At 31.8% G+C, this 11,941-nt stretch overlaps 1 protein-coding gene across 6 annotated transcripts; it reads left to right on the forward strand.

The window, feature by feature from the left end:
• Positions 1-723: 723 nt before the first annotated feature.
• On the forward strand, positions 724-6,414 carry LOC123211674 (protein WVD2-like 3). Of its 6 annotated transcripts, XM_044630496.1 has the most exons (7): positions 733-860; positions 1,673-1,715; positions 1,815-1,838; positions 3,278-3,371; positions 3,467-3,538; positions 3,706-3,831; positions 6,078-6,414. In XM_044630496.1, exons 2-6 carry the CDS (start codon positions 1,687-1,689, stop codon positions 3,799-3,801), a joined length of 315 nt encoding a protein of 104 aa, XP_044486431.1. In that variant the 5' UTR covers positions 733-860; positions 1,673-1,686; the 3' UTR covers positions 3,802-3,831; positions 6,078-6,414. The 6 variants fall into 6 exon arrangements, 2 of the variants coding, with proteins under 2 accessions (XP_044486431.1, XP_044486432.1); XR_006501445.1 differs by lacking the exon at positions 1,673-1,715 and having other exon boundaries at positions 724-860; positions 1,720-1,838; XR_006501446.1 differs by lacking the exons at positions 1,673-1,715; positions 1,815-1,838 and adding an exon at positions 2,389-2,448 and having other exon boundaries at positions 732-860.
• The last annotated feature ends 5,527 nt before the right edge of the window (positions 6,415-11,941 follow it).

The raw sequence follows: 11,941 nt of genomic DNA on the forward strand, positions 1-11,941 counted from the left end.
CCCTCACTTTTGGCATCGTTGTTCATTCTGTTGGTGCACCTTAAACTCTTGAATTAATGGACATATAATGAAGGCCGAATACAAAGCCGAAGTTGACTGAATCGATGTGAAATAAGCTTTGGGTTTCAATTTTGTCGGCAAATTCGCATCATCATTGACCTCTCCTTCGGTGGTTGACAACGACACAACATCTCCTTCCTTTGATTTGTGGAAATTGAAGGGAGATAGAGTGTCGGTGGTTAACGACGAAGTAGAATCAAAGCTTTTGTGGCCGAAATCAAGTAAGATTTCTCACTTAATTTTTACCAAAATTTTGTGCTAGGCAAGATATAAATGGGAAGAAGGTGAAGGGGAAGTCACATCTACTCGGTCTTAGTTGCTGGAGACAGAGGGAGAAAGATATTGCCAGTGATTTGGATGTCAAAGTTAAAGAAGGGGTGAAATTGAAATTTTTGAAAAGGCTAGGGATGGCTCTATATAGAAAAAATATGAGAGTTTAAATAAAACCTAGACTCTGGGAAGAAGAAGGTTAGTTTTTAAACTTGAAAAAAATAGGGGGAGAATTATTAGGTTTCAAAACTAAGGTAAGAAAAATAAGATTATTTTTTTATTTCTTAAAAAAAAAACTAAATAATAATTTTACTCCTAATAATAACAACCAAAATTAGTAGACAGTATATATTTGCATTTTCAAAAGTTACTATGTATAAGTTTGGATTAGCACCAAACCATGGGTGGGAATAAGTCTTTTGGCCTTGTATAAAAGGAACTACGGTTTGTAAGAGAGACAACCGACTCACAGCTCCGTTTTCCATTCTCCATATTCCACTTCTGCTCTCTTTACAGATCTGATCAAGACCGTGAGTGATTTACCTTGTTTGAAATTCTTTATCTCTCTTTTCTATTTCTTTATCTGTTTATCATCACCATGCATGCAATGTAGCTTCAATGATTCCGTCATTCCGTTGCCAACCGATCTGTTAATGTTGTCTGTTTGCTTCTGGGATTTGTTTTTTTGGTGTGTCTTATCACCGCAAGCTTTTTTTCTTCATGGGAAAAAATTTTAAAATTTGATTTTTTTTAGCTTTGTTGAGTTCAAGTTTCAAGATTGATATCATACTCGTAGTGGGCAGAAATTTCATGTTTTTAAATTGTTTTCTGCAGTATTGTGAGTAAATATATTCTGGGTCAGAATGGGATTCAGTTTGGGTCATAGATTTAATGCTTTTTTTAAGTTGGATAATTCTTCTGTATTTTGTGTGTCCACAGATAAATGACTGAGCTTTTAACATGGTACACGTTTGTTTATGAGTTCGATTCCTTATTGTGCAAATTTTATTATTAAATGTGACCAACTAAAGATTGGGTGGCTTGAATTTTGAATCAATTCTGTAGTTGATGATGTCTCTTTATTTTCAAATATATACTCTGGAATGTTTTCTTTCAATTTTGGTAACATTTCTCAATTTTGGTTGTGCCTTTCTTTTCTCTCTTTTTTTTTTTTTAAATTGAAAGTAAACTCATTTCTTCTTGTTTGACTAGGTCCCTACACAGTTAATTAATTGCTTTTTATAGTATAATCTGGTTGTTTGGTAGGAATTTTTTCATGATTATTAGTTTGAGCAGACTCATTTATCTAATTATTCTTCTTTTATTTGTCTTGACCATCCAGTTTTACGAAGGAAAATGGTTCTGTTTGTCACTGTTTTTTTCTGGTAGGATCAATCAACTGTATTTTGAGCTTGTCAAAGACTTTGTTGTTCATTTTTTCTTAATATTTTTCCTTTTTCACATTGTCTTTTTGCTTGGTCAAGCTTGAATATCTTTTATTACTGCAGGTAATCTACTTTTACCTTAAGTAAAATCATTATATATGTTTAGTTGCCACTAAAATGAGTTTTATTCAGTGATTACCTTTGTATTTTTAATGAAGTGTTCTTCTGGAAATGAGACCATTTGGTAGATAGCTGCAAAGGGCCAGGATGAAATGAATTTTTGCAAACTGGAAATTTATTTGCTATTAGGGATTGACAACAGATACCAAAAATAATTCTTTTTGCCTGATTAAATATGATAATTTTGATTACTCTTATTTTGAATTAGAAGTCAATTTCCCAATGTTTCTGTCATATTTTCTACCTTATCATTAAAACCAATTCCTTGAGCACCCCAAAGGCTTAAGTCTTTCTCTTTGGAAACATGTGCTCTCCACAATATTATTCAAGGAAATTTATTGTTCTCCCATGGTTTATAAGGTCAATATCAGAATTAATGAATAATAACATCTTAACCTTAAGCATTTTACATCCAACATCCATACTCAATGTGCATGTGTAGTGGTGGTTCTAAAATCAATGTTGTGAATTCCTCATTCTTGTTCAACTAAAGTATGGTGCTGCTCTAGCTAAAGTTTCAAGGCCTCATGTATGGAACGGCTCGGTTAAACCTGTAAGATAATAGACTTTGTCATGAAGGCTTTCTCTAGTCTTGCATCAACTAAATTGTTTGTTTCCCTTTTGTTTTATCACCCTAGTTGCACTTTGTGTCTCTATTGATTGTCCTTGTAAACTATAAAGTGGCTTCTATATATTGTTATTGTTTTTTTCCTCTTTTTGGTTTTTGTTTTTGTTTTGACAATAGATAACCTAAAATATATAACATAGTGAATATAGAAGGATTGTGTCAAACACTATTGAGCTTAAGGACTAGTGACATTATGATTACTTCTTATATGAGTATGCTTGGGTTTTCTTTTTCCTCATTGCCTTGAAAATTGAGGTTTTATTGTGTCAACATGATATTGGACCATCTAATGTGACCATAATTTAAGAGATGATTACCATAAATTTAGTGCAGAGATCATTTGTGATTGCTGGTGATATTAAAACCTTACTAACATATCAAAAAAAGTCTCATGGCAGGCCATGAGCAACTTGCATTTGATGTCTAATTGTAAATTTTTCATTTGGTTAAATGTTTTACAAAGTTTTATTTGAAAATCATAGAGTTGACAAATTCAGGATGATGTAATTGTTTATGGTTGACCTGTTAGCTTCATTTTTTTGAGTCCTGCCACCTATGGTGCTGAGGATGCCATTGCAACCCAAGAACAAGAAGCACCCTGATGAGGAAGATTCTTGTTCTGTAGATTACTCATATGCTTTGACCCCCAGGAATCATTGTTTGATATCTTATTCTTCTATACCTTCTTGTTCTTTGTATTGCCTCTCCACTCTCTTTCTTTTCAAAATTCATGTTATCTTTTCACTATGCATAGAACTGCAGCATCTTCAAGGACTATTAAGTCCAGGATGACTGTTTCTGCAGCTCCTCCATTTAGATGTTCAGAACATGCAGAGAAACAGAAGGAGGTACTGCCTTTATATATATATATATATATTCAACATGAATCTTGTAGTTTGATTTTTCATATATAATGTATCTATTATGTTGCATTTTTTTTTAGTTTTATTCAAAATTAGAGGAGAAACATAAAGCAATGGAAGCTGAGAAAAGCCAGAGTGAAGCAAGGACCAAGGTATGGCTCTCATGCAAATTAGGATAGTTAGAAATCTCTCTTTCTAATGATTTTTAGTGGAAATTAATTATCATGCAATTCTTTACTTTGTATTCCCACTTTCAGTTATGTTGGCCTTTTTGAGTTGGATGATTCTGACCCATCTTGTTACTTTGACCTTCTTCCAGATCTTAATATTTGAAGGAAGACATAGAGGTGGTGGTCAAGCCATTCAGAAAGAGTTTATCTTTTATGGGGAACCCAATGCGAAGCTTCTACCATGAGGGACTACCATCAAAAGCTGACTGAGAAAGGTATTGCATGGTTTTGTTTGTTCTTCTTGTCATATGAAAGTTTAGGATTCTGAGATGCCATGCAAACCACTTTCTCCACAAAGCTGCTGAGAAATTTTGACTTTTTAATTGATGAATAGAAGCATAAAAGCATAAGTGTAGGGTTCATCTATTACAAAATTATTTTCTCCTATATGTTGAAACACTTATATAAACTGGAAAAGAAAGAAAGGGAATTCTTAAGCAACTGCTGGGTCAGGCCTGCCTAGCAGATTCCACATTAGGTGCTGTGGCACCATCAGCAGCAGTTGTGATCTTGTCCAAATTCTGAGCCTTCCCCAAAATAATTTGGATCTGAAAACCCAGTAAGATGGATGAAGAATTAGAACTTTTAACTAATGAAATAGAAGAAGGAAGCTAATTAATCAGTACAACCATAGGTTTCTGAATGAAAGAACCTCCATGAACCTGCTTGGAGTTCACTGTAGATATCTTCACCTCTGTCGCATCACAACATGTAAATCTAATTAGTTTCAATACTAAAGGATCTTTACTTAATTAACATGAATAGAATGGGACCTCCTACCCTTGTTAATAGCCAGTCCATCTCCTTTCAGAATCTAAGCGATTTTTTTAACAGTAGGAAAGGCTGCATTAAATCATACCAGTATTTGCATTAATACAGGGAAATAGGAAAAGTTATCCAACTAGACAGTCTGTTAGAGAAAAGAATAACTTTAAGCTTTAGCAGCAATTAAAAAATGTCTACAATTTTGCAAGTTATCTGTTAGACTTAGATTATAACAATAGTATACAAGGAAAAGGATAAAGCAATAGTATGTACCCATGTCCATGGCTAGGGCTGGATTCGAGCCTATAGGAAATTTGTTCAGTTAAAAATTACACTGTTGTTCATGTTGGACATAAACAATATTGCTTCATTTTGTAGCAAGTATTAAGAATAGAAAAACAAAACTTCATAGTCTCTATATCTCTCCTCCCTACCAAATGATGTTGTTTTCTCCGATAATAGGTAAAAGGACGTCATTTTGTAAATGAGTGGCGAACATTGAACCACGAATTTAAGTCACAAATTTGAGTTTTGGATGTAAAGTTGGCTTTTTGAAACTTATCTTGCTCAAACTTGATTCAAATTTAAACCAAGCCGAGTTGAGCCGAATTTTACAACCAATTTAATTCAATTCAAATTCAACCTTAAGATAAGCATTGGTTAATCTTATTATCTGTTATGGTGAGAGGTAAATTAAATGAAGTGAGTATTAGACAATTAGTTAGGTTTTTTTAACATGGTTCGACCTATTTTTTTGAAACTTACTTTTACAGTTATGTGATTAGTAACTTGTTGAGATAGCTCAAGTAAAGTGTGAGTAGTAGAATGTCTTGATTTTGGATAGGGGTTTGAAAAAGGGTGGTTGAATTTCTATGATAACCTCTTCGTCTATTTTAGAAAATGCTTATTTAATTAAATGAATGGATCATGTTACAACATAACTAGTTATCATAAAAACAAATCTGTTTGGCTTTTGCCTCACAATTCTCAACTTAAAGTCCTCATCAAAATTAGCAAAAGCAGTTGATCCTAAAGGTGCAATTGATTTGCAGGTATATGTGTATGCATGCTTTTTTTTTCCCCTCATTTGGCAGGGAGTAGAGATAAAGAGATTAAGAAGTTTTGTTTTTCTATTCCTGGTACTAGTTGTAAAATGAAGCGATATTGTATATGTCCAACATGAACAACACCGTAATTTTTAACTAAACAAACTTCCTAAAAATAAAAAGATAATGAAGGAAAAACAAGTGACCAATTGTATCCTCGCTGCATTTCTACGATATTTTGGTGATATTAAGAGGAATGCTAAGTGAAAAAGGTGTGATATGATTATATCTTAGCCCAAAACTTGAAGAAAATCCAGAAAGAGAATCACTACAGTGAATATTTGTATCCCTAGGCCTTTGTTGGTGCAGCTGTAGGCAGTAAACTGGAGCTGTTACCCTGTTGGGTTTTTCAAAAATAGGCTTTTGAACCTAGGAGACAGTGAAGATGAAAAATTAGTAGGAAATGTGTAACTGGAATTTGTGACAAGTAAATTTAACCGATGAAAGCAGTTGAACCTTAGGCCACTGGATGAATTGGCCTTGATTGTCCTCAAGCTTGGAGGCTATCAAACATATTTTCTTTGTCCCTGTTGCACTCACCAAAAATATGTATCTGGTTGTTTAAAAATGGTAGGAAATTTGTTTTACAGGAAAAGGGTGTGGCCTGGCCTCTTACCTCCTCCATTGTCGCCTTTTAGAAGGGCATCATCCTTGTGCCACTGCATTTTCATCTGCAATACAACATAAGGTCAGAGAAACTTGGTTAGGAAAATTTCAGAGTGGTTTTTCGTTTTGGAGAAGTATTTTTAGCATCCATGGTTTAATAGTCTGGTCCAATTTTAACATATGTTGCTATAGGACTCAACGTTTATTATACATATTAGAATAATTTATGATGGCTTTTGGGTTTTACAAACCAAAAGACGATTTGATATCTTAAAGAACTCATAACAATTTCAGTAATGTCAAATGCACCTCTAAACTCAACATTTTTATTATATTTTGTCGATATAAGATTTATCTAGCGTATTGAAATATCATAGTAAAGCACATGAATTACAATAAGTCTCCAACAAGTCCCTACTACCATACAATGTTTCAAGAAATTCAAATAAAACACCTAGCAAGATTATTTGTTCAAAAAAAAAAAAACTGAAAACCTTTAAAATGTCTTGAAACCACATAATTTTCATTCTTGTGAATTCTTTAGGGAAAGGGAGAAGAGAAGCCTGAAAATGTTGAGGGAGATAAGAAAAGTTCAGTTCTTCAAAATCCAAGGATATAAATCTAACCCTATAGTTTTCTTGGCAACGAAACATACCAAGCCAAGAACAAAAGGTAAAAACTTAAGCACATTACTCAAGATTGTAAAGAAATTGACACACACAAAAGCATAATTCCCAATCATTTCACAAGAAATGAGCAATTCTTATACAAAATTTCTCTCATCCAAGCGATCATAATTGATTCAAGAAAGTTTATTTACTTGGGTATGTTGGGAAAAGAAGTAAGTGCAGATAATGACATGCAGTAGCAGTGCCAAGATTGGTAAAGCACATGACTTACATACATTAAGTCTCCAGGAAAATCCCTACTATCATATAATGTTTCAAGAAATTCAAATGAAACACCAGGCAAGATTGTTTGTAAATAAAGAAATCTGAAAACTTAAAAATGCCTTGAAACCCCATCATTTTCATTCATGTGAATTCTTTAAGAAAAAGGGGAAAAATCACAACCGAGCAAAGAATTTCAGAAGGGAAGGCTGAAAATGTAGAGGGAGATAAGAAAGCTTCAATTCTTCTAAATACAAGGATTCTTATTATATTTCCCCTATAGTTTTCTTGGCAACCGAACATACCAAGCCAAGAACAAAAAATAAAAACTTAAGCCTATTACACAAGATTGTAAAGAAACCAATACACAAAAAAGCAATTCCAATTATTCCACAAGAAATGAAAATGTGAATCAATAAACTTCTGTGGTTATTTTCTTTCACAAAATTTCTCATCTAAGCTACCATAATTGATCCAAGAAAGTGATATTTACTTGGGTATGTTGGCCGAAGCGGTATGTGCAGATAAAGACATGTGGTAGCCTTGTTAAGATTATCAAGTTACCCCTCCTTGTAAATTGATGAAGACACAGTAACGCTTCTACTACGAGCAATAGTTCTGGTGCCATCTCTCAAGTGAAAAACTCTATGCAACAATGGCGCTTCTTGGAATGTTGAAGAGGCTTGAGATTTTTGTGAGGGAGTCTGTTGTGATGGGGGGCCGGTCTTATATAGAGGTGATAGTTTTCTTTGGGGCCTAGAGTTTGTTAAGAGCATTCGGTTAAAGGTAGTTTTAAAGAATCATGAGATTGCGTCTGTTTCCTAAGCAGCCTAGGCACCCAATTCATTACCACTCTATTTGAATATTTTAAATGTAAGATCTTATTTACATAAACAAACATTAAATCATTCAATTCTAATACCACTGGTTATACACGTAGACTATAAAACATTGAATTAAAAACTTTAGGATTATGAAAATACTTGGAACATCATACAATCTGAAATTTTGAATTTGTGACGTTGTTGAGATTACTTGCATTGGTATGACTAATCTTTCACTCCTAAAACCTCTCTAAAAGATAACTTTCAATCAATAAAGTTATACTATAAGGTTTCAGTAAGAGTATCTAGTTTATATATAGTATGTTAATAGATTTCATCAAAGGGATCAAAATCCTTAAATCCCACACTAATATTGTCAACTTATTTTTATTAATTACTTAAATCCTTAAATCCCACACTAATCATGACATAAGTATGTTAAACTTGTCTTTATTAATTACTTAAATCTATCTGTAAACTATCATTAAAGTATTTAATTAAATTAAAACTAAAATTAATGTTTGTCTACGTAGTAAATTTTCCGTTCATCATTTTAATGAAGAATCTTATTGGCCATCAATGAAGAGAAGCACACTAAAACCCTTAACTTTGTGTGAGGATAAAGTTCTTTTCTCTTGTCATTAATAGATGACTGAAGATCACAACAATCACCACGTTCGTCTTCTTTTTAACATTAAGAAGAAACACATATGGGTTTAGCTTCAGAACTTGCATATTAAGAGACAATTTAATCAATGATATTTGCAGAGGAGAGAGAGAATGGAAACTCGAAGCAAGAATTCATATCTCTTTGCAGTGAACGAAAATTACAAATCTACCACGAGTACCCTTGCAAATAAAAGTGGCAACACTACAATAGAAAACAAATAGAGAAGCTACGCTTCACAAGAACTGCTACACTAAAATGTTCAATCAAATCATCATGTTAGCAGATTCTGTAATAGCAACATAAACACTAATGGTTATATATGCATCTCTATTACAACTTGTATAACCTAGAAAAGGAAATTTATGCGGAAGACTAGACACCGTGGTGGATTGTGTCCGGCCAAATTCTACAAAGAGAAACAGTCAAAGAAAAAATAATAGAGTTCTTAACAGTTTAAAAGAGATTTGATTGAAATGTTGTTGAGATTTACTTGGTGAGAAGCTAATGATCCAAGTCGCTTTTAGATAGAGGCGACACTGCCAACGATGAACGAATACTTGGAGGTTTCTAATATGGGATAATTTTGTAGGCCATTATTTTTAAGCGGCAACAGCCTTGCAAGTTGGTGTCAATGGATAAGTAATTAACGGGAATTTAAAAAGAAGGCCTATATTAAGGAGCACCAATCCATTCCTTAAATAACACAAATAATAAATATAAATTTGTATATAAATATTGACACATTATTATATAATTAAGTATTACTTTATTTTTTAATTTAAAATTACTCAATCACAGAGTGATATATTACTGTTTGTGCATAAATTTGTTTTTATTGTTTGAGCATATAATTTTATTATTAGCTAAAATTGATACTATAGAGTTTGGTAACTAACAAGGACATTAAACCTTAAAAAAAAAAAAAAACAATGATTATACATTAATCTTTAGAGATAGAATATTGGTAAATATTATCAATATCTGTATTATTTCTAAGTATTAATTTATGTACACATGGGCATGTGTCATGCTGCCGAACTATACAAGTCATCCGATTTTATCGTGATTTAGATCTTATCTCAAAATTCAAATTCTGTCGATGATGTATGACTGTGTGTGCCCCTACACACAATTATGCCTTTATCTGGAAAACATTTATTAACTCAATTCAAACAAGAAAAAGACTAGAATGCCTTTAAGCTTACTTTTGGATGTTATAGTCCTCCTCCTTTTATATGAATTTTGTCGCTAAAATTCACTCAAAAAGTTATGAGAACTGTTGCCACATGTCTTGCTCAGCCTGCCATGTGGCCTCTTCAATTCAATGATTCCTACAAATAACTTTAATTAAGGGGATCTACCTACATCTGAGCTCCTTGACTCGCTAGCAAGAATTTGAGCTAAGCAGTCCTCATACACCAAATTATCCTTGAACTTGATATCCTCAACTCTGAGTATATAGGTCAGGTCATTCATATACTTGTATAACAACAATACATGAAACACGTCATCAATGGGATCCATGCTCGTTGACAACGCAAGCCAGTAGACAACCTTACATGCTCTAACACCTCGAATAGCCTCACAAACCTTGGTGTTAACTTGTCTTTCTTATCGAATCTCATAACATGCTTGTAAGGGGCTACTTTAACAAATACTTTATCACCTACCTCGTACTTAATATCACATGCTTATAGGTTTGAATAACTTTTTTGACGGTCTTGAGCATGCCTCATCCTTTCTCTTATCAATCTTACGTGCTCTATCATCCTCTGAGTCATCTTTGGTCCTAATAACTAAGTCAAGATATCTCTCTCTCCTATATCATCCCAATGTAATGCTGATTTATATTTTCTACCATATAAAGCCTTATATGGAGCCATCTTGATGGTTGCTTGATAACTATTATTGTATGCAAACTCTATATAATATCTCTCTCCAGATACATACCCCTACCCGAAATATAACCTAAAGAGACATGTATGACCTATGACCGAACTACTAAATTTAAAATCTTATCATTTAATACATGATCATGCAAACTCAAACATGCAAAAAGGTATAAATATTGACATATTCTTATGTAATTGAATATTATTATATTTTTAATTCAAAATCATTCAATCACATAGTGATATATTATTATTTGTGCACAAATTTATTTTCATTGTTTTAGCATGTAATTTTATTGTTTAGTAAAACTAATATTTTAGGGTTTGGTAACTAACAAGGATATTAAACATTACAAAAAAAAAAAAAACTAAAATGGATTTTAGGTTAAGCTTTAGAGATAGAATATTAGTAAATATTATGAATATCCGTATTATCTCTAAGTATTAATTAATGTAATAATAATAATGTATCATTATATATTTTTTTTGGGTAAATTGTGTCATTATATAATTGAATGATTTAAAGTTAGAAATAAATAAAAATCCGTTCACACACAAAATGATATCTGTTATTAGTGTAAATAATTTTAATTCATTTTTTAATCATTTATTATCTGTATTGAATTAAAATTATAACTATAACATGGGTTTGTTTTATCTTTTGTGCATTGTCTAGACACTTTTTAACACATATTGAGTTAGTTTATATCTTAGGTTTAGGGCACAATTTAATTTGAGTTAAGATCAAATAAATCAAATTTGAATTGTTATTGTTTTCATAAATAGATTGAATTCAAACTAATTCACATAATCGAGTTTGAATTGACTTAAAGTTGAATCTAAAGTTAAATTATTTTTAATCTCAATTCAAATATAAAATTGATTTTAAATTTAATTTTATTCGAACTTGGTTTGGATAGTTAGGTTTAAACTTAGTTGAAATGCATTTTTAAAGATTATCATACATTTTTTTATGAAGTCACATCATAATTTAAAAAATAAACGAAAAACCCAGAGCCAAATTTTTTTTTCGGTATTATTATGAAATATAAACATGGTTCAACTCAATTACACTACTTAGTAGAATTATTTCTTAATCCAAATTGGAATTCGACTAAACCAAAGTTTGAGATAGACAATTATTTATTTATCTATTTTTACATTTTCGTATATATTTCCAATAAAGAAAAACATACAAGATAACAAAAAAAAGGTTAACATCATCCCTAGTATAATTGAAGTTAGGTTAGGGCAAGTTACCTGTCTACCAACCCAACATAACATAGGCATTATTTAATGGTTAATTAAGACAATACACCAATCACCTTGTTTCATACATTAATATATGAGTAGTGTTATGTGTATAAATAGTGTACTTAATTTTGTGCATAAATAATAGTATGTTACTATATGAGTAAATAGTTTTAAAGGTCAAAAGAGTATTTCCCACCAAAGTTTTAATATAAAGACAAATACACACTTGTAGGGTTTCAAAAATTAAATACCTATTCATAGATTAACTGTTGTTAAAAATTATATATTAGAGACAAGGGTAAAATCATTATTTTACCA

Source organism: Mangifera indica, chromosome 3 (genome assembly GCF_011075055.1).
Source record: "Mangifera indica cultivar Alphonso chromosome 3, CATAS_Mindica_2.1, whole genome shotgun sequence".
Taxonomy (NCBI): Eukaryota; Viridiplantae; Streptophyta; class Magnoliopsida; order Sapindales; family Anacardiaceae; genus Mangifera; species Mangifera indica.